The sequence below is a fragment of the Passer domesticus genome, chromosome 7, assembly GCF_036417665.1.
Source record: "Passer domesticus isolate bPasDom1 chromosome 7, bPasDom1.hap1, whole genome shotgun sequence".
NCBI classification, from domain to species: domain Eukaryota; kingdom Metazoa; phylum Chordata; class Aves; order Passeriformes; family Passeridae; genus Passer; species Passer domesticus.
The window spans coordinates 12,838,068-12,862,037 of NC_087480.1; the positions used below are offsets into that span (position 1 = coordinate 12,838,068).

At 40.3% G+C, this 23,970-nt stretch overlaps 1 protein-coding gene across 4 annotated transcripts in view; it reads right to left on the minus strand.

Moving 5' to 3' along the window:
- AFF2 (ALF transcription elongation factor 2) overlaps positions 1 to 23,970 on the minus strand; it is a 323,604-nt gene that overhangs the window by 18,048 nt on the left and 281,586 nt on the right. For 3 of the 4 annotated variants that reach the window (XM_064426944.1, XM_064426941.1, XM_064426943.1), the window contains exons 10-15: positions 14,412 to 14,571; positions 12,889 to 13,908; positions 10,660 to 10,784; positions 4,621 to 4,855; positions 2,590 to 2,729; positions 1,980 to 2,043 (exon numbers count right to left, since the gene is read on the minus strand). In XM_064426944.1, the coding sequence (XP_064283014.1) occupies positions 1,980 to 2,043; positions 2,590 to 2,729; positions 4,621 to 4,855; positions 10,660 to 10,784; positions 12,889 to 13,908; positions 14,412 to 14,571 (1,744 nt within the window). The remainder of the gene's footprint in view (positions 1 to 1,979; positions 2,044 to 2,589; positions 2,730 to 4,620; positions 4,856 to 10,659; positions 10,785 to 12,888; positions 13,909 to 14,411; positions 14,572 to 23,970) is intronic. The other variant, XM_064426942.1, reaches the window with a different exon arrangement.

A 23,970-nucleotide genomic window follows, 5' to 3' on the forward strand; every position in this document is an offset into this window, starting at 1 on the left:
CTTCACCAGAAATCTATTTTCTCTACAAGCTCAGGAACACTGCTGCCACAAATCTCATTAACATTTGCTGACACATTTTGAGGTCACATGCATTATCTTTCTAGCCACTGCAACACATCTTTCAATGCTGCCTGTGCTCCGTCATGTCAGCACCAAGTAACCAGCAGCAATTGTTTCCATAGGACAAGTAACGCTATGGGATTGCACACCAAATGTGTTACATGGAGATTGTTTGCGTGCAGCTGCATTGGGTGGGGGAAAAAAAAAAAAAGAAAAAAAAGAAAGAAGACTTGAGATCTAAATAGCAGAAGGAAAAGCAGATACTTTGTTTATGGATATTTATGCCTGCCAACAAGTTGATCACAGTGGACGGCTCACATCGGGGCGCTCAAACTGTGTGTGGCAGGCAGGACCTGCCTGCAGGCAGCAGTGGGATGGGCTGTGCCTGCTCCTCTTAGTGCTGCTTGGGAAACAACCCTGATCCTGCAGGCACAGGCATAGGCACATAGGCATAGGCACACAGAGAAGGGCCAACACCTTGTGAGTGTGTCTGGCTGCAGAGGGAGGGGAACTGATGGAGCGTGCAGAGATCATCGGGACCTGAGCTGTAAATATTTGCTAGCATGGAGCAGGTAGCCCTGTGCCAGCACCATGTGTGTTTTGTTTAAAGGTCACCCAGCTGTGGGAGGTGTTGTGAGCCTGCAGATGCCAGGCTGTGGCTGGATGTGCCCTGCTAAGCTGGCTGGAAGCCATCAGGCCACCCCCCACAAATGGGCACGCTGGGAGGGATGACTGTCACCTTGCTGACAGCCATAGCAGGTGCCAAAACCCTGAACCCACCTCACACAGAGGAAACACTGTGCCCCAAGCCAAAAGGGAGCCTGGAGAGCTGAAGCAGACAGCTTGAAATGTCATCCCTCCTTCAGCTCACTGACAGCAGAGGGAGAGACTTTGTCTGGCTAGTTTCCTTTTTAAAAACATAGCATGCATTTAGTTGTTTTTTTTTTTTTTAATTATTATTTCTAAGTGCAAAATCTCTAATGGGTAATGATAGAATATACATGCAAAACCCCCAGCTGAGAGGTGAATAATCACCCAGCTCTTCGAGGGGCAAAGTGGATGGCCACACTCCATTTTAGACATCTTAGTTAAATTAAGTAGAGGAGTCAAGTTACATTAAGTCTTCCTAAATGAGCCACTGTTCTGCACCCTATGTAGCACACAGGAGGCAAAGTCCCTTCCTACAAAGCAAATGTTTACTAAGGACACCTCAGAACTGGCAATAGCTCGTATAGAACAAACCAGGGTAGAATACAATCTGTCAGATTATGTAGTTTTATCAAAATCCAAACACTTGGCAAAATTAGGCCAATCTTACTGGAATTTCCTCTGGGGTAAAGCAAGCAAAAAAGCTTTCCCAATATTGAACTACCTCATTACCAGATTTTTTGGGAATAAGTGTGTTGAGACTTTCTTTATCAGGCTAAAACCATCCAATAAAAATGAATGTAGTACATAAAAATGAATTGTTTCAGATTTTAAACAATCAGACTGGAAATATCAAACAGTTTTACCACATGATAATGGGGTGTGAGGTGATTTGCCTGTCTTTCTGCTATGGAATATTTCATCACTTCTGTTTTAGGCTCAAAATGAATAGAAAAACAAATTTCAAGTACACATCAACTTTCATAAAACCATCTTACATACTTCATAAACAGCAAGATTGTTGCTTCCCCTTGGAAGAAACACCAGCTATTGTAAGTAGCTTTCTTTTGGGAACAAGTACTTAAATTTAGGAATGGAATTCAGGGTTTAACTTGTGCACAGTGTGTTTATGGAGCACAAACTGAAGCACAGTTTAGTCAGTAGCAGAGTTCCTCTTGGTTCAAGAGGCTTCAGATCTTATGCAATAATGTTCATTTTTTATCACTCAGTTCCACAGTGGAAAGAGACAAAAAAACCCTGTGATAACCTACCAGTGCATCTGCTTTATGCTTCAGCTTCTTAGCCTCTTGCATGTAATAATCTGCATTGTGCAGCCTAGAGAGACAAAATCAATTAATTCAAGTTTTTGCTTTCATATAGTTAGACAAATGTTGTTTGAAAAAACTGCTGACTGCTTTAAAGAAGAATTTTGACATATATGCCCACTTATCTCTTTAAATCTTAACCTGATATCAATCTGAAGCTGCTGTATGCAGAGATAAGATGGGTGACCAGAATGTAAAATAAGTAGCTGTAGAAACTGGCTGCCCAAAGGACCTATTAATGTGTGCTGAACAGAGGAAAAGGAAAAATATTTTAAACTAATTAAGTATAAGAAGTTTCCATTAGAGGAGCTAAAATAAAAAAATGAAGAAGAATTACTGTGAACCAGCATTCATGATCTGAAAACATTTATCAACAGAATCTTCATTAATCAGTGACAACAGTTCATTTGCCAAGATTAAAACTGTGTGTGCCTTTGTGCAGCACTATCCACACAGGTGCCCAATGCCAGCACTGTAATCAAAGATATTCCCTTTCAGTGGGACCTCTGCTTTCACAAAAATCCCAATCACAGAGCACAAAGTCAATAAAACTTACACATCATCAAATGTTATTTTGGGTCTTCTGGGCTCAGAATTCCCATTGGAAAGCGTTGGCATTGCAGACCAGATGTCTGGCTCTAGATGGCTGGTGTCAAGAAGAGTGTTGGCTGTGGGTGTACTGTGAGATTCTTCCTCCTAGGAAACACAAGGCTGTTATCCATAGTTCAAAAAAACACCTTCCAACAATGTAAGTGCTCACATCCACCCTCCCTGCCAAAAACCCTTCCCAACAAACCAAAGGCTAAGGCACCAAGCAGCCACCCACCTTCATGTCACCTCACCAAACCACCCTTCCCTTCTTTGTAACATGAGCCTAACAGATTAATTAGGGAGTACTAATTAGTCCACTTCTGGGCTCTCACCTGAACTCAGTAATTTACACTTTGAGGTGTAAGGTTTAGGTGGATACCATGGTGCTACTGACTAGAGACCCTGGTTAAAGCAAGGGTGGGGACATCTAATGGGCTCAACTTCTTCAAGGTGATTCACACTAATGGAACATTTTTTCTATATTCCTAGGAGCTAACTGTTAATGTGGCTGAAGAGTCTGCTTGGATTTCAGCAGGGAACAATTTCCTCTCTTGCTACAGAAGGAAGAATGGAAAGCAGAAGTCAGTTGTGACTTTGCAATGATTAAAACCAGAAGCATAACAGAAGATTTTAAATCAGACAATTGCAACTTGTAAGCTTGGTCCCCAACCAGATAAACTAAATTACAGATGAACCAATGAACTAGGGAAAGAAGTCTAACATATTTTAGGGGAAAAATATTTCTTGTATCAAGATAATAGATTAACAAAGGATAAATCTGACTAGAGATGCTGGGATGAGAGGAAGAGGCCCTGCTGTTTACACAGCACTGTTTATTTGCTGACATATGCAGTTCATTTTGGCACTGATTTCAGCTGAAGGCGTGTGTATTACTGGCGCAGCTTGAAGTGACACAATGATATCAGAAAGCAACAGGGATGAATGAATAAGGTGAAGTGATTTGTCACCTACAATTCAATGCAACTTGTGAGTTTTACTATTACAGTGCAGGGTAACAACCTCTCTCAAAGTGGTGAACTGTGAAAAATGGGGCTATGCATGGCCTTTTCTGTGGCAGAATTTTCTTCTTGTCTTTTAATTTTGACAGTGACACTAAGATACAATAAATGATAATATAAAGTAAGGATGGGTTTGAAACTCTAGAGGAAGGACTATTTTCTAAAATGGGCCAAAGCCCTGGAGTTTCTCAGTTTAACCTAAAAAGAGGATGACAAACTAATGTGAAATTTTACATTGTTTTAGTGAATTTGATATGCAGTTTTGGCTCTTTTCCATGTATTTTCAGAAAAAAAAAACCCTACCTGAATCTGGTGAAAAGCAAGGAACAACGAACTGTCTCTGTGAGAAACACTGATGGGGAGATGGCCCTAACAGTCTGATATTCTTCTGGGGGGAAAAAACCCTATTTACAAATTGTCTAAAAGCATACAAATAATTAATTAATGAAGATTAAGCATAAATAAACCTTACTGTTGTGAGCCTGAAACCTGAGAGATGTCATTAAAATGCTGAGTATACTATGGACAGGAATTTTTTGTTAATATTGTTATTGGCTGTTTAGTTTAGGCCGTAATATTCAGTACGACTACAGTGCTTAATTCTGGCTGAGAATTTGGGGCAGTTATTCAGGTGATATTCTGGAAGTTCTATTTTCAAAATGTGAGTGTTGCAGCTACAGATTTAAGGGACTAATGGCAGCTAGTTGATGGCTGCAAAGGCTCTTCACGGAGGCTCAGGGTCCAGGTGCTTCAGGGAATGACAGACAACACCAAGCGGATGCCTAATGCTGACCTAAAAATGGAGCTTGCAAGAGCTGTTTATGCCTGGCTCTGCAAAGATCCACTCCCCCTGAGTGGGGCTACATAAGCATTTAGAAATACAAACTGTGTGAGGGGAAAAAAAAATCCAACGGAATAAAGCTGAACTGATTTCATTTTATCTTGTTCACTGCCACCAACTGAGGCTGGTTACTTACACAGATTCCTTTGGGGTTAGAAGAAGATTTATTTTCATTCTTTCTGTGTTTAGAAACAGAGGAGGAAGAGCTGCTGGTCTGTGAGGTGTTAGTGACAGTGGGCTCCTGGCTGAAGGAGCTGTTGTCACTGCTGTGCCGCCGGTGCACAGGGTCGTCCAAGAGTGGGGACAAGGGAGGAGGGAACAGCTTCTCTTCTCTTTTCTTTGTCACCTTCTTCACCGAGCTAGTGCTGCTCCTGGGACACACAGAAAAACCAGTTGCACTTCAAGAATATTGGTAAATTCTCCACAGCACAAAGCTGGACATTTTATTTACTGAGAAGCCAGCTCTGCCCTCCAATCTGTCCTGCAGTCCCGTGCCCTCCGTGGCCAGGCACAAGGGGACAGCAGTGAAAACAGAAGAGCTGCCTCTGCCTTTTCAATGACTGCAGAAACCTTCTGCTTTGGAGGACAACTTGCAGTGCATTAGTACAAATTGCACCCAATTTAAATGCTAATTTGAGTCAGTCTTCATTTGAGAGGTCATAGAGGTTCTGACTCAGCAAAGTGCTGGAAAGTTTTATGCACAGGGTTAGTTTCTTTGACATCAAGTATGACTATTTATGTGTTTAACATTAAGCATCTTTTTAAGAGGTGGATTAGGGCTCACATAAGCAACCTTTGCAAAAAAACCCAAACAGCACATGGCAGCATATGAACCAAAAACAGAATTTATAACAACTACAAAATGATAACCATAACAATAACAAGATAATAATTATTTAACCTCTAGAATAAAGCCAACATTCAACACTATATTAAAATGATACACTGTAGCTGGCAAAAGCCCTTGAGCAAATATTGGTTGATGAATTGAACGTGATTCAGAAAATGAATGTGGTTTTGACATGAAAGCTCAAGTAACATGATAATCTATTGTCTGTTTTATGTACAGAAATTGTTAGCTGGCTAGCAATGGCAGCTGTGATACACAGTAAAACCAGGAAAAAAAATCAACCTGGTAGACCTTTCTCTACGCAAATTCATCAAAAAAGAAAAAACCAAACCCAAGACTTCACTGACTGCTTAGCATGTTAATCTATTCATAGATTTTTATTTTAGGTATTGTCCCTGCTCAGTCAATGAAGATAACCTGAATTTTAATCTTTTGTTAGACATCTAATATTGCACTACACGATCATTTACTTTTCATGATTATTGACTAAAATTTCAATAACAAATTAAGTCAACAAGAATTTATGTTTTGTTCCCACTTTCAGTCAGTGTCAGGAATTATTGATCTCCTTTGCCTCAAAGTAACCAGGGAAAGAGGAGAAGGCGACCCAGGTTTCCTTACTTCTCATTTAGGAGCTCTCTCTCATTTCAGTCTGGCCTCTTCTGCAGTTTCACTGACAGTATCAATATCTACACCTCGGTCACTGCCCTACTTGGGACCTTTGGTGATACAGAAATATTTTAGCCTTGTCTGTGAAACCACAGAGTGAAATCAAACAAACTCCTCATGTTTTATAGCTCCTCTACCCAAAACTACTTTAATTCAACTGAAGCAGAGTTAAAAATATCTTATTTGAAACCCTCTGATATTAAAGGTCTTCAGACTGAAGAAATAAAACAAGCTCAAATTCATATTGCCTTATAGATGGATGCTGTCCTTCTTGGAAAACACATGTGTCTGAAGAAGATCAAAGGCAAACAACCATGTTGGACTAGACCGGCAGTTCTTGGAGGAGACTGATTTTATGCACATGTGGTCCTGCAATATGTCCTCCAGAAAGTTCTCACTCAAAGCTCCATCTGTTTGCTTTCTGACCCCCAAAGGGCATTTTGGAACTCAGACAAGTTACCATAGTTATAGCTCACAACACTCAGAACTTTTTCCAGAGGAAAATTTTCCGAAGGACCGAGCACTGCCCTGACAAAGCACACACGTGTTCTTGGATTGTACAGCAGCAAAGAGGACACAGTTAAGCCACAGAAGCACCCAGGGGCAGAACCCAAACCCTCTGCCTCCCAAGCACATGCCCTACCAGGGAACCCTGAAAATGCACTCACGGGGAAACACAGAGCAAAGTGGTTTTCTGTGCCACTGTGCACGTAGGAGTTTACAGCTCTTCACTGTTTAAAACGTCACCAGTTCACTTCATCTTTGGGCTCAGATATAAGATGGGGCAAACCACGGAACAGGTGCAGCTGCTCAACTCTGGCACATAAATTACTCTGTGGCTTGGAAGAATTAACCACAAAACAAAAGGCTCTAGAGGATATTTTTTCTACATAATTTACATTTAGCTCCACCCCCCCCCCCCCATAAATACAGTTTTAATTTTCTGTTGGGTTTTTTCTTTTCTTCTCCTTGCCCACTTAATTCTATAAGTTTTTGCAGGAATTAAGCTGATAATTTATTTAGCAATGTTACCTCCCTCAGATTTACACTAAAGCATTTATGCTAACAATAACCTCCATGAAATAGGTTGTTACCAGCAGTTAACCAGATTGTCACTTTGCTTTGGGCTGTTAATGGCCTAAGAAACTGGTCTTTGATTGCAGGAATTGCTAATTTTGAATGAATTTATTGCAATAATTACTGAGACTCAATGGTTTAATTTGCTGACATGATTGTTAGTTAAAATTATTTAAAATCTAGGGAGAAACACAAAGTGCATGAAAAACTACAAGCAGAACTGATGGTCTTTTGGCTGCAGGGTTTTAATCTTTTGTGTCTAAAAAAGGCCAATTATCAAAGAAGGAGAAGGTTCCCCATCTGCTTTTTTTTTTCTTTTCTTTTTTTTTTTTCCCCAGCCTAGTTTCGTTTAGGGCAGCAAGCAAACAGGCAACAGAGGTCACTGCATGAAGAAGGGAGAATTTCCAGCTACTCTCATGTTTCAAGCTGCTTTTCTTTGCCCTTTCTTTATCCACCCCTTGTGCTATGCAGTGGTGTCTCTGGCCTGTAGTGAGTCAAAGCCACTGTCTATACCAGGAACTTGGCTTTCCTTTGCCTCTCCTGCCCTGGCCCACAATGAAATGCTGCAATTGATGGTGTATCTGACTTTCTGCAGGGGTTTCCAGGGAAAGGTCACTCCCACATTAGCTTGGACCATATGGCAGCACCTGAAAGGAGCTGAGGCCATTGTCATAGATGTGAAGGCTGCCTGTGCCATGAAGGAACCCCAATGAATGCTGCTGTGACTACCCAAGAGATGAATTAACATGTATTGCCAAGGAGAGGTGCATTTTCAACTAAAGGTCAAACAAAAGAGAACGGGAAATTTTGAAAAACAAAAATGCAGAAATGCTTGCCTCAGACAGATTTCTAGCATGCCTGCTAAATGGTGGGCATGTTTCACTGGTATGAGTCCAGTTTGACTCACAGTTTGCATCAGCAAATAACTCCCTGTGCTGCTACAAAAAGCCAAATACTGGTGAGTAGTTGGTGAGTCCAGTCTCTGTCTGGACTGGGTCTACCAATCAAATATTCATATATCAATGGGATTTAGCAGCACATACAATTAATGCTTAAATTAAAATTTCTCTGTCAAGGAACTAAATATAAATAATTAATCCTCTGCTGCAAAGCAGGCAGCTGATCTGACAAAAATTCAGCTTCACAGAAGTGCTTCAATGTGTTCCTATAAACACACTGAAACACCTATTCCTTCATTTGCTGTTAGTATCCGAAATAAGGAAAATATAGTGGCAATAGTTTGAACAGTATATTTTAAGTGTCAGGTCAGATTTTGGAAAAGGCATCAGCCCCTGAATACGTGAGGGAAGAAACAGAGAGGTAATTATGGCTTATGCAATGACTACATAATACAAACCTGCTCTCTGGTTGTGCAAATGCCTTTTAAGTTCACAAGTGGCCATTTGAAATTTCTAAACTCAAACCGTACAAGTAGTCACAGAAACTTGTGGAAATTAGGCATATAATTGCCCTTACTAGACACGTGACACTTTAAAGATTAATTGTGCATCTTTGCTTGCTTTACTGAGCCCATATATTTAGGGGAAGATTACAGAGAAATGTATCCAAGTGCCTAAACCACAGCAAGGCAGGCAATGGGAGCTGTGGAAGCAGAGGTGTGACCTTTCACTGATTGCTCCAGACTCCTGAATGCCTCCAAATTTTGGCCCAGATTGTGGTCTCTCTGTCAAAACACTCTCGTAGCTTTAAAAAAGCCTAATAAAAATCTCATGTCTGCCCTGGGGAACCTGGCTTATTGGTATAGGGATCAAATTCTAATAGGAGAGACCTAAGTTTCCTACTAAGTGACAACATCCACCATGGGATTTAACACCTCCTTAAGAGATGAAGATCATCATCACACCTGTAGCTGACTCACCCTCATTTCGTAAAGTCCTTACATAGAGAGTTCTAAAAGAAAACTTAGAACTTTTGGGAATAAAAGACCAAATGGCAAAGCCTGTCTTGCAACCTTTTACCCCTGAAGTGTTATTTTCCCCCATGGCCTTGAACACTGAACTTTCTTCTGCCTCCCCTTAAAAATTTACTCAATCTTCTGGAGAACAGAATCACTCCTGACTGCTTAAAAATGAACGTTTAAATTTCTAGGAAATTGTCTTCACACAGTTCATCCAGCTTCCTGATCTTTTGGGAAATACACTGATCTATATTCAGTTGCATGTCTCTGGGAGTTGAAAATGTGAATCAAAAAAGTATTGCATTTTCTTCAAGCCAACTCAGAAAACACTAGTAACAACAAATGCAGTGTGATCCAGGTCTCACTGAGGTGGAAAAATAGTTAGAAAATTTTGTTTCAAAACTTCAGGCAGATGAGAGAAAAAGCTAGTATATGGAAATAACTATAGATGGACACAATTATGTTTTAACAGAGAATACCCAAGGGTTGAAAGCTGTGAGGAATTAAATTAATGACCTGGAAAACAAGCTCAAATTAAGAAACATCAGGTTGGGTGTGGATCCTTAGGGCCTGATGGTGACGAGAATAGAAAGATTTTTTTAATGGATTGTGGAGGTGTTGGGGATGGATAATCCTTGATTCCCTCTGCAATATATCCCTGCTCATTGTATATCTAGCAACAACAATCAGGCAACACCCATCATGATGTTTATCAAATGTGCAACATGTTACAGATCCCACTGTAACTTTCAACTCATCTTCCTTTTCCAGGCTCCAACTGATTTTCTCAGTGGCTGAATGAGGGGCTAATTCACAGACTGAAATTACTTCATATTGACACCAGAATAAATAGAATGATGCTCAACTTTCTTTAAGGATTTCAAAATTAGTGCACTATTTCATAACTTGTTTTTGAACTTTATCAAAATGTAGCTATATTATCCTCAAATTGTTTTTAGGAGCATGCTATGATTTTGATTCTTTGCTTATCCTACCGCAAAGCAAAAAGAAGCACCTCATCTCAAAATCATAAAAGCATTAAATAACAAAAGAGAATTGGACTCTTTGGCTATTTATAGAATGTTAACCTTGTGACTCTATAATCAGAATCATTATTTATGTGGCATCTGTTTGTTCAAGCATTATAGCCATCTCTGAAAGACACTCTGAAAGGCACAAACTATTGGATGGTGTGTCTGCTGAGATACAAAGCATGTCTGAGACACCTGGGATGGTGGCCCCTGGCATTGTTGTATGTACAGGTAAAAACAAAGAGCCAATTTCACTATTTTGTTCAGTAAAACTAGGAACTGTCTCTCATGAAAATGATTTTAAAAAATTAATTCCAGGCAATGAAATAAATCCCACTTTTAGCAGGATTCTCTGTCCACAGAGGTTAAAGGAAACAGAAGCAGGAAAGAACATTGAAGGGAGATTGAAGAGTACACCAGGATTGTGGCAGCATTCTGAAGTCCTGCAGGCCATCAGATGGAGGAATGAATCTCATCCAAAGCCACGTGGATTCTCTTCCTCACGGATGAATACCAAGGCTGTGCCACTTATGCTGATGGGCTGTAAAGCCCATCTGACTCCACAGCAAAGATATTTACAGAACAGTACTGTGAAATCCCTCAGGAATGTGATGTCAAAAATCCACTTACTCTTTAGTGCTGGTTATTCTGTGGTTCGGTATTGGAGAGATGCAGGGTGGGAGCAGACAGGAAGCAGGAGGTTCCTCCAGGCGCTGCTTCTTGCTTTCCACAAAGGTGTCCAGGCTTTCTGTCTGCTTTAACAAAAAATGGCACAGCATAAAAGATACAGCATTTATGCACAGCTTCACTGGCCATCCAGAGGACCTATGGAATTTCCGTGTATTTCCTTTACAGCAGCAGCAGTTAAACTACTGGTCTAAGAGAAATGAAAGTCACCTGAAATCAGGGCTAAACGTGCTCCAAACACAGGACATGAAGTTATATAACAAGTGACATAGCAGATAATTAGGAAGCAAAATGTCTTGTGTGCTAAAGTTATCTTCTGTAGTGCACTGGAATTTAATTAATAATTTAGATGCAATGATTTGATAGCACCAAACCTTATTCAAGTAAATAGCTTTTACTCATTGACCTAATAGAAGTTGATGGGAAAACTTCTCTGAGTAAGTATTCCTCACAGGACTAGGAGTAGAGGACTGAGCTGGGGTAGTCATTAACAGCAATAGCTCATTTGAAATTTGCTTTGGAAGACTCCCTGATGCATGACTTTTGTGCCTGAACTAGGATGATACAAGCAAAGCTGATTATTGCTCTGTCACTGGAACCTTCATATCAGTCTTCAAGTCTACTAGTAGGTGGCTAAAATAAATCTTTTAATAGCATGATTTAAAATTGGTCTCTCCCTACCCTACTTTAACTCTTGGTATCTTTAACTCAGGTCATCCTAATTGGCTTGTTTCCCCTTGGGTAGCAGTGAACAATCACATTACAACATTAGAGGGGCTGATTCAGAGTCCAGCTGATGTTAGCACAGACCCAGAGCAAGATTCTCCATTTTGTTATTTTCTGATTCAATGTTTCAGTCAAGGAAATTATGAGGTTGCACCTTTCATATAACCCCCCCTTATTTTTTTTCTTCCCTGGGAGCCCTCACTTCAGTTACCAACACCACACTTTAGTGTTTTAGTTAAGATTCCTTCTCCATGATACAGACACTCCACTAAGCTACCCAGAAAGAATTATCTTTGGTACAATTAATATGCACCATGGCGTACTTGGACACACATAAGTATGGACATTCATACATCCCTCTCCTCTTTTTTTCTCCTTCCTTCTGCATCTCTGTAGTGTGCAGCTAGAATATAAATTGAATAAAAACCTGCTGAGTTTACTCATGTGATTACTTTCACTTAATTCAGCAGGGAAGGAGCCAGTGCAGTGACTCATTTAGGCAGGGGTGTAGACCCTGTGTCTGCCTGGCATCATCTGTCTTTGTCTTGCATTAATTCCCTCTTACCATTGGACTCCTCAAACTCAGGATTTCAAGAAGTCCACCAAAACAGACAGCTGAAGTCATATTTACAATGATTTATAAAATTTGGGGTATAAAAAAAATATACTCTGATGACTTTTCACAGGCAGACCAGAGTACAAGCATTTCAGCCGGAAAAACTGACTACAAAAATTCATTTAGGATATAAAACCCCAGTTTCTTTTCTGAAAACACATTTAGTTTGAAGTGCAATGTCATATCCCACAAGGTAGGATACCCTTGGGCATAAATAACATAAAACACATGATAAAACATAATGCCTTCAGTCAAAATATATTTGTTTTTTCAGGTAGCTGTGCAGAGAAAGCAGCTAGTTAAGTAAATTATATTTCTATGTATTGTATTTGTTCATACCACAAAACAATATAAAAACTAAATTCACCAGCAGCACAAGCAAGCACCATTCCACTGATTTTGATGAAGCCTGTTTAAACCAGTGGTTAAAACACCTTAATTCTGCAGACAATAAACCCCTCCCTTCCACACAGAAGTCACATTTTCTGCGTATGGCTGGAACTGTTCTAATACAAACTCATCACTTCCTGCAGATTACAGAACACTGGAAACTAATAGGTGAGTGAGCAAATACAGTGAAAAACTTGTTAGAAAAATCTCAAAAAATACATTGTTTATTGATTTTTTCAGCTGGAGTTTGCTTTTTACTAGTTTCTGATGTTAATTTGTAGTGCACTTGTAAATGTCAGTCCTTGGTAAAACCAATAAAGCTTGAGTGCTGTGATGCCTCCCCAGGCTGCAGGTGCTGTGAGGAATCACTGCCTCTGCTCCTGATCTCCAGGGTGTTCAGAAATGCAAGTATTGTCCTTTAAACAATGAAAATTACTTACCTTGTGTTTCCTTTTGGATTTTGTGGAGGGTTTTTCAGCTGCTGGGGTAGGGGACTCTCGAGATGGTCGCCTGTGTTTCACATTTGCCTCTCTTGGTTCACTTTTCACAGACGTGGTCTCAAAAGTTTCCTGTCCAGGTATCCTAGAGAGTAAACTAAGGTCTATTTTCACCCACAGAGATTTGAGTTCTTCATATTCTCTCAGTGGGGACAGAAGTTCATTTTGTACGATTGGGATAGGAGAAAAGAGCTGCTCCTCCAGGTCATTGCTGGTCTGGTCAATGGATGTGTTGCTGCCATTGCTGGTTAAGCTACTTACGCTGAGGATGTTACTGCCAGAGTCCTTCACTTTGACACCACTGCCAGACCCAGTGCAGGCTGGCAGCACCTTGGCCTGCAAGCTCTCCTCCTGGTCTGTGTTTGAATCAGAAGTAGATGAATCCGTTTCAATGAACTCCCGGGACTTTGGGACAATTTTGCTGGGGCCTCTGTACTTTTTCTTCTCTGAAGTGAGACCTGTGCTAGTTCGTGGTTCTTTCCTTGGAGCTGTCTTCCCAACTGCTGCTTTAGTTCGAACCTTTGGCTGCTCGGGGGGTTCCTGTGTGTCTTTTTCTTTGGGAGTGTTGCTGGTATTATTTGGTTTGGGCCAGTTATACTCTTCTACACTGGAAGTCCTTTCTACCTTTTTGGGTTGCTTTTTCCCAGTAGTCCTTTGTGAAGTTGGCTCATTATGAGCTGGTGACTTCTGCTTGGAGCTTTTTGCCTCTGGGGTTTTCTGGGCAACCCGTGGTTTGGCTTTCTCTCGGATGGGACTAAGGATCGCCCGGTCTTTGGAATCGCTCGGGGGCAGGCTGCTGTTGAGCTTCCCTTTGTTTGGCCCTTCGGCCTGCTGGTTGCTCTGGGCCTGGGAGCTGCTCTCACTGTGAGGCTCATTTTGATTGTTGATGATGGTCTTGTTGTGGGGGTTCACCTTATTTAGCCATTTATCCAGCTGCCATTTGTTTGTTGAGGGGGGTTCGGGCTGCAGATTGAAGGATGACAAGGAACAAATCTCAGACAGAAGCAGTGCTTTTCCCTTTAAAAGAGAACTTTCTTTATGTACCCTTTTATTTCAGTCAACTAGTGGTGACTGCTAGTTTTATGGGAGTATTTATGGAGTATTTATGGTTAATTAGGCTTCCTTATCTGGTTTACAACGTAGCCCTGGAGAAATTTAATACAACTAAAAAGTTTAGCTAGTCCCTGAAGAGATAGTTTTGTCATGTTGCCTTTCCTTAGTCCCAGCTGAATACTGTGTCAATAAAATCTTCTCTAGCTACTGGCAAAAATCTAAATATTTCTTTAAAGCAACTCAAATGTAGGCCAGAAAGATTCTTCCAAAAGCTAGAATGAGTATGTGGGTCACACATGTGGAACGGCAAAGGGAAAAGAAGTGAACAGCATCAAACAGCAGAGGACTCCAGCAGGGAGGGGGCTTTGCTCCCCTCCACGCTCCCCCTGTGGGGAGAGCAGAGGCGGCCTCACCTCTGGCGTGGCACTGCGTGACTCCTCGTTGCACTCGCTGTCGCTGGAGCTGCTCTCGCTGTCGGAGTCGGACTCGGAGCTGCTCTCGGACTCGCTGGAGCTGCCGGAGCCGCCGCTGGAATGGGCCAAGCCAGCGGCGTGTGCCCCTGGCACTGGCAGGCTGTGGGGGACAAGACCCTCTCTTAGTGTGCTCCTGGCCTTTTGCCAGTGCTGCCCGTGAGCCCCATTCACACCGAATGAACTCAGCGTCACTCCCTCTCCTGCGGGGCTGTGCCACCGTGGAGCCACCAGAGGAGCTGGTTGGGTTCCTCACTCATGGGACACGTTGATTATGTTAATAACATTACCATCATCATCACCCTCCAGTAAGAAACACTTCAGTGTCACAAGCCTGAGCTTATTAGGCCGATGATTGCAAAAACTAACAATCACACTTAAATAATTCATTAATGGAATCATGGTTTCTTCATTTTTTGCCAGTTCATTTATAATTTATGATCAAAGGAAGGACATCAGGCAACTAATATTGGACAGGACATTTTAAAAATTAATTTTAATGAATACTTTTACACTGCAGTGTACAAAAACTACATACTTCTGACAAGTCTCCAGGGAGTGCCTGAGAATTTTTTATTTATAGCTTTTCCCCCGCTCATATTTATGATAATGCAGTGAGAAAATAGCATTCATGCTGAAAATAAGCTTCTCTGTGAAATCTATTTTTCTGTGTGTTCAACTGTCCTCCAAGATGTATTTATTAGCAGTGCACTGTGTGTCACTGTTTCTCCTCATCATTTGTTTCTAATCTGAGAGGTCAGACGACCCCAGCTTTTAGCACTACAGAATTCTGCCAATCTGCGTCTTTATAAACTCATCTTTAATTTCAACTTTTTCGTCAGGGAGATAACCATAAGGTTATATGTCTCTTCAGCTGATCTATACAGGGACTTTTTGATGATTGATTTTAAATTTGTGAAGCTGACAAAGCAAAGTGTTTGAAAATTGACACCATTTGCTAGTACGCCTTTATGGATATTCAATACTTCACCTTAATATATCATACACTGTGTGTGTCCCATATTGAGTGATCCAGAGGTGCCTACAAGGTATAATACAGCTTTGCCTCTATTTCTATTTGCTTTTCTATTTTCCTCCAAGAAGGATTCAACTAAGCCAGGAATATGCTTTCTTTCCTTTTCAAACCATGATGCTCTGTGCATCAAGATGTCCTCTTAAAAAAAAAACCAAACCAAACCTACAGTAACCAAGAAACTGGAAAAGCCAGGGGAAGAAGCAAAAAAGGAGAAGCCAGAACAAACTGATGTGTGACCCTGCTCTGCTAGAATCTTCACAAGCATTGCCATTGGCTTCTGTGACAATAATAGATGGACTTTAATTTTCTTCTTACACTGAGCTACTTTCTCTCCCTCCTTGTTGGTAAAACCTATCGCTTACACCGCGGTTGGTAACAAAACTGTCTCTTTGAGCCTGGCAATGGCCCTGCAGTGCCCATTGACAAAACAGCTTGGTGCTTTAGGGTGCATTAATGAAACAAAATTACTCACTTGGGTAATTGCTACAGATCACTAACTTTGTTGCTCATTAAGTCCATACACTTTTTATTTTTTTAATTCTTTTAGTGGCTCCTTACTCAACTGACTCAAGTAGAGCTACTTAGAAAATTTCAACTGGACAGAAAAGGCACTTCAAAGAAAAGATGATGAAAACATACAGGCATTTCTGAAAGTATTATGGAAAACTAGCCACTGCTGAATTAAAATGGATCCTACACTTTGTATTTAATAAAATTATTTTTGGAAACTGTTTTTATTTCCTCCTTTTCCCCTCCTTTTTAGTGAAGCTCAAGAAAGTATACGAAAACACATTTTTCATGCAATTTTTTTACAGTAAACAAGGAAACAGAAAAGTGGAGAAAAAGAAAATGTGTTTGTAGGGGTGTTTGCCTTTCTCATCAATATCTAGTAATTTTGGTCTTACATTTTTTACTTGGAAACACTAATAGTAGATGAAAACTGAGCTTTCATATTTCATTGCAAATGTTTCCAGGAAGAATAAAATAAAAAACACCACAAGGATTCCCAGACTGAGGAGGCAAACAGCAATTCCATTCTATAATTCCAGAATGAAGCACCAGCCTTGAAAAAAAGTGTTATTTATAGAATTATCAGAAGACTGAAGTTTTAATTTAAAAACAACTTTCCCCCTAAATCTGAGAGCTTCTCTGGAGTGGTTTGTGCCCAGGCAACCTCCACACAGAGGGGTGTGTGGGGGGCAGCACACACAGCTGTGCACATCTGCCTAAGGACATGCTCTGCTCTCATTAAGACAACTGACACAAGGAGTCACACCTCTTATCTCAGATCAAAGAAGGGGAAGGCAGTGCCCCAGCCAGACCTTTCCCACCTCTAAACACAACTTACCTCTCTCAGCACTCTGGGACTAACATTGCAGCTGGGATGTGCTCACAAAACAACAGGAGTCATTCTGGAGCAGACTGCAGTTGTCTGACAAAGGGCAGGAATAAAACCATGGAAATAGACAGCAGCTCCAACCTGGCCTTATTTTCTTTCTTTCTGCACAACAGCCTCAGAAAAACCTACCATGTGCCAAACATTACCGAGTAACACAGCTCAGCAAGCATGCAGGAACCAGACAGGCTCAAAATAATGTTTTTCATACAAAACACAATGAGGTCATATTTTTCTTTCATCTGGGATAATAAAATTATGCCTTGGCTACACTGGGCAGTTTAATGCTGAAGGCATCATTGCTGATCCTCATTGCTAAAGCAGAAGCATTCATTTTCATCATGTAGTTTGGGTTGAGAGCAACTGTGTATGCTTTGCAAAACAATCAGATAAGACCCAAAATGCCTTTCCTAGCATCTCACCATACTAAAGATAGATCTAGTAAATAGCTACAAGCACAATCAACTTCTTACAATGCAGTTCAGCAGAGAAGAAAAAGGTATACATACATTTCACAAACAAACAAACAAAAGCATAAAAGTGCGTAAAAGCGAATCTTTGCTTCCAATAAAATAAGTTTAGTAGATATTCTGGATTGCCTTTTGTGATTTTTTCCTTAAATAAAAAGTGCATCTCTCAGTTAAAAAATACTTGGTTTGCACTCTTTCCAGAGATTTCTGCAGATTTAAAGTTCAATCATGTTTTGAAAGATGTTGGGCTAGATTCTGCAATTCAAGCAGCTGTTCTACAAATAAACTGGGCTTCCTCACATAGGTTTCAACTACATGAACTGGGGGTTGCCTCTTGAAGAGACTTTCAAAGCAAGCTTTGTTATGTTGCTAAGATCCAGACAAGGAATGCCAGTCCAGACAAGGTTTAAAATGGATTTAAAGCATTTTATCATCAGACACAAGTCCTCAAAGTGACTAAAGGGGGCAGGAAGGACTGATATTTGAAACTATTGAATTTTTATTTCCCAGCAGGAGATGAGCACTCATATTGTTCCTCAGTGTTTGGGTGGACAATGTTTTTATATCATGTGAACTGAAAAAAAAAAATTAATAAAAACAATGCTGCACAATGGAACACAGCATTGTTTGGGTAAATAACACTTAGAAGAAAGCCAGTTCATTATTATCACTTGAGATTGGAGGCCCCCACTGAGACCAGTGACCCGCTGTGCTGGATCTGTGTAAATACATGATGAGGCACAGCCCTTGGGCCAAAGAGCTTGCAGTGCAAACACCCAAAGCAAACAGCAGAGGCATTACAGTCACCTTCATACTCAGTGTGGGCCCGTCACATTCTCCAAGTGCAAGGCCTCTCTGCAGTTAATAGAAACATCAGTTTTGCCCTCCTTTTGAGTTTGTTCTCCTCATTTTGCAAGCCCTGTGCTCAGCACTGGAGCTGAGTCCTGCAGGGCAGCCAGACATGCTCTGCCCTGACCCAGAGCCCCAGCCAGGCTGGGAGCAAAGGTGCAAAATGACTCGGCAGGGAGAGCCCTGTGCCTCAGGCCACATGGATCAGCGGCTGCTGTCCCCTGTCCTGAGGAGCTCCTCCTGTGCCGTGGGGAGGAGAGCCCTGGAGTGACAGCCACACTCAGGGGGAAGGGGACACAGGCCTCTGTCCCTTGCTGAGGTCACCATGAGGATGTCTCCAGCTGCCTGCACACTGCTAAGCTGGGACCCGTTCTGACACAGGAGACCTGCACATCTGGAAGCCAGCTGGAAGGAAGCTCTTCTGCAGCACCTTCACCCACCTCCCTTGTGCTTCTGCAGTGCAAGTGGTTCCCCCAGTCCCTGATAACTGTGCACAGCACGGCCACAAAGCATGAGATGAGAAATGCCTTGAAGGAGGGGACAAAAAACAGTACTATCAGTACCTGGAGTATTTTTCAGCTCTTGCTGAGCTCTTGCAAGCTGAGACTTGCAGGTGTGTGGCTGCTGATGGCTCCTGGTGAGGAGCTGCACTGACCTCATCACACACCAACCATCTTTTTTCACTGCAGTTCACTGGTACAGGTGATCTGCCCAAATCATCCTGAAACTTGTCTGTTTTTTAATTAATGGGTTATTTTTCAAAAGCCAATTAAAGCAGACATGGCATTATTATGTGGCTGGATCATTATGCTGCATAAAGAACCAAAGGTCTGATATGTGGCTTATGCTTCTTTTGTCCTTGTTGTCATCTTTTGTCCTTATTGTTTTCAACATATAATTTAATTAATTAATTTCTACTGTTGTTATAAATGATCTTCAAAATTAAACCTGGTAGCTACAACAAAGATAATGTGAAGTACTCCAACTCATTAACATGTAATAAGAAAAATAATAAACTTTTAACTTTGTAAATAGAGATGTTTAAAAAAGGTATAATTTTGACTACAGCAGTAAACCTCATCAAGGAACAAAACCTCCCAACAAGTCCTTAGCTATCTCCCTAAACCTTTTGCCAATTAGATATAGTCATGTTAATTGCTGTGAGGAGAATTTGGCAAATAGATGGTGCTCTCCAACAATAGGTTTATTCATTCTAACCCTTCCTTTTTAGGATAATGATGAATTGGCCACTTGTTTCACTGTTCTACTCAAAAATCAAAATGTAAACTTAGAGAAAGCAGAGCATTGCTGGACAGTGGGAAATTGTAGACGGGAACTGACCAGTGAGTCAACAGTACATCCATGCTGGCAACGTATTTCATTAGAAGCAGCATTCTACAAAGGTTGCTTTACTGCATGAGCCTATATTTAGGGAAAATTCAACCAATGAAATCTGGAAATGCCAAGGTCTGTGCTGGAAAACTGACCACAGACTTGACAGAGTAGTTGATCTTCCTGTTTAGACACTGCATTGGGACTGAGATGAATTTTGCTTTTTGTCTGGGAAGAAAATACATCTGTGCATCAGTTCCTGCTGTAAAAGAGGGGCTATGTGGCCTATCCTTAATCGGGCTTGTCTATTTAAAATGCAAATTCCTGAGAACAAAGAGTCTGATTGCACTGAAAATTGGGTGCCCAGCTCTGAGCAAGACTTTTGTGCACTCAACTACACTGCAGCATCTACCAGAGCAGACAGCAACACTTCTCTTATTTGGATACTGTTGTTGTCCCACTCCCTACATTTTATTTGAAGAGACAGAGGAACAAACCCTCTGGAGTTGTTCAGAAGCCAGTCCAATCTCTCCTTTGGATCTATTTCTACAGAAAAATTGCAAACCTGATTGGCATTACTTGGAGTCGCTGGACTCACTGAATTCTGCATAAAAAAAGGCTGTTTCATTATTCTAGCAGATAATAATAGTGCAGCACCTAGCAGATTAATATTTAGTGTCAGAATTTAATACCATAACTGTTCAATAACAAAGTTTTATTTCTCTTCTATTCTTACACCATTATCAGGAAGTAATATTCTCTTCTAATTTGAAAGGGAGCTGCAATTCTTTTTTATAATGAATTGTTCATATTTTTATCTTCAAACTTATATACGCCTGCCATTAGATTGCTTTTTAAAGAAAAGGATTGCTCTGGATGATTTGTTCACTGCCAGTCCATTGGTTAGTATTAAATTATTTAACATCAGGCTGGTAGGATTCAAATCTAAACTTTCAAAGACTGGATTGACACAGGAACTGAAAACCTGTATCAAGGCTTTTAAAATATTAATCAGCACCCAGGTCAATGAAATGAAATAAGGTGTGGAAATTGTTGCTTCAGCTAACATTAGCACGTGTAGTAAGACATCACTTATGATGGCTCTCTCATTTCAAAACACATGGAAAGGGAAAACCTCTCTAATATGTTATTCAGGATGTGGCAGCTGATCTGCCTGTATCAATCCTGAGCACTGTAATGCAAGTAGGAGCTCTGATTTATTTTGAGAGGGAGGGTAATTTACAAGATGTTGTATGTAAAAAGCCACAGCCTCATTTTACTGTGTTCAAAAGTAACTGTTTTAATCAAAGACTGTTTATAACAAGGTTGATAGAGTTACTGAAACAGATTTTTTCATATACATATAACCCTTTTATATTTCCAGCTTTAAAGACCATAAAAAAGGATAGTAAAGATGAAAGAAATAAAAAGAATGACAGAGCTAACTCCTATGAGCCACAATCTATGTCAAAGCAGAACTAAAGTGATTGACAGCTTGCATTAGTAATGAATAGAGTGGGGAAAAGCTGCCAAGAATCCGTAACAAGGTCAAAGCCTTCCAATAAAGAATTACATTAGCCACAAATCCTAGGTGGAACTGTGTATATACATCTGCAATGTGACTTTAACCATGGCACTGTTTCTACTGTCCTATTCTGACTCTTTTCCAGTTTTCATTGCTGGGCTTCAGTGAATTCTAACTCCACCACACCTGTGATAAAGAGCAGGTGTAACATCTCAACTTATGACATTATAAAAAAACAAACAGAAGAGGAGGAATTTTTATGCCACATTTCTAATGGTGCACATAAAAAACTTTCTGAACTATTGGTATGGTAATCACTCTCCTTCCAGTATCACAGCACTGTTATACACACTTGAGGTGGAAGAGAAGAGTATTTTGCATATTAAAAGCAATATTGTATCCATGGTTCGTGCATGCATCACTCTACTCACCTCAGAGTTTAGAAACAATTTTGTCAGCATGATATTATTCAGGGAATGCAAGGTATGTAGGCTTTTTGATGTACAATATTTTAGTGAATACATTCAAGTGTCAGAGAGCATTATTTGTACTGTGCCCTGATGTGCTACTATTTGCCTGGCATCTGGAAGAACAAGAATACTCTCTCTTACTGTGAGAATCCAAAGGGTCTCATTTGATAAAAATGGAACCACTTTATTATATCAATATTGCCCCACTGAATCAAGTCAGATATGAGGATTGATACATAGAAACATCTTTATTTTCCGCAAAGGAAATCCTGGATTACTACACTTTTCAGTACACTTTGCAAATCTTCTATGGAAGTGTAGAAGCACACACTCGCCCCTCTACAGTTCACAATTTCAAGAGAACATAAAATGTTTTTTCAGGAGTCAGTTATTTAGACTTTGATTTTATTTACTACAGCAGAAAGTCCAAGTGTGGTCACAAAAAAAACCCATCCAAAGTGAACCTCTACCAGCAAAGTGTTGCATTTTATCTCATTCATGTATGGCAGAAATTTAGGCATGTAATGTTCTAAATGAACTACCCTTCTCATTCTAACTCAGGTCTGCTTCAGTTCTAACTGAAAACAGAATCCAGCCTGCAGAGCCCAGTGGGAAGAGAACTGTGGGCTCTGGGACCAAATCACACTGGTGCAGATGGATCCACATGACACCTCCAACTCCTTAACATTTCCAGTCTCATCTGTTATCTGAGGAAAGCTAATTTTACTATGCTGAGCAACCAAGAAGTAAGAAAACATTAGAAAGTTGGAGGTTTTTTTCTCTTTCCATGTAAAACAACACCTCTGAGCTTGAAAAGGTGCCAAAAGGCATATCCTGATTTTCCAAAGCTTTATGGCACACTTGCAGTCCTTCACACCTGAGCACTGAACAAGTGTCCCAACATGAGCTCATGAAACCACGGGAGGATTTCCTCTCCAGGAGAATCCATTGGGAGCAGATCAACAGTAAAACTGGTTTTACTGACCAGAGCAAAGGGGAGGAATTGGGAACAAAAGCCAGAGGAGGGAAAACAGCCTGTTGCAGGATGTTAAAACTGCCCTTATTTAGAAAAGACCCAAGATGGCTCCAACTGTAGTTATTGTCAGGAGCATGATGAGTAAAACAAGCAATACAGAAGGGGGCAGAGATAAAAACTGAGTATAACCAGAACAAATCGGGTAATATTCTACCAAATGAGCTTCAGCTGCTTACAAACTGGTAGCAATCTCCATGCATTATGCACTGTAGAAAGAATGAAACAGCAGGATTGGTGCTACTGGCATGGTTGGTCACAGGCAGGTACTCAAATGACTAAGGCACAAAAAAACCACCTTTGTGGAGATGACTGCTGCACCTTTGTACAGAGGGACAGCCCCATGGTTATAGAACCAGTCCTACACTTCAGAATACAAGTGTAATTCCTGTGTCTCCCTGGGATTAAATGGACAAAATAATTTAATTCCTGGAACTTTCCCCTATTATTAATACATATAGTATTGTGAGACTCCAAGCGTATTTACATTCATCAGATTGAATTTGTAATAACAGGGACCACAGAAGTACACAGGCACTCATGAAAACCACAAGTAGACACTTTGTTTCACTGCTACTGCCATAACAGTAAAAAGGAATCATCATTATTAATAATGGGCAATTACTCTGAAATAGTTTTTAAAGAAGTATTCCTAAAGGAACATGATGAATTTATGGCACACCACCAGAGCCTTTCATGGATATAAAGATGTACTTCAGCATACATGACTTGTTTTTTGAACAAGGAGAAAGCTGTCTAATAAAATATTAATAAAGCTGAATGCTGAAACACAGGTGTCTTCCTTACAATTCATTTTAAAATGGGGTAGAAGGCTCCATTTGGAGTGAAAATCTTACCCGTCTGTATATTTATGTTTAATATGATCTTCTTTTAATGCTGCTGATTTTAGACAGTTACATAATACTTTGCTTTATAGACTTAAAAAAAAGGTATCAAATCTACTTAGGATTAAATATCATCTTGAATGCTCTTATGTTAAGAACAGAGCTAAATCGTTAAGCAGCATCCACCCTTAATTATGACACACGTAGGTATTAAGGAAAAAAGGTACTTCTCTGAGTGATAAATGGACCTAAAGATCCTTCACAACATTTACTATAAATCACAAAAGACCATTAATAAACAGTCAGAAAAAAATGACAGTTGCTACAAGTATCTGCTCTCATACTCTGCCTAATACTATCACTGTCATGTTTAAACCTGACATCTTAAATCTTTGACATGAAAACCCTTTAAGTCAAAAAGGCTCATCTATTTTAAACAGAATTTTCTATGCTTGTTATTTTGAATGACAGCAAAAGGAAACAGAGAATCTGTAATTCTGTAACCTTATCTGGCTGAAAAATCTTTCCTTTCAGCCTTTTACATCA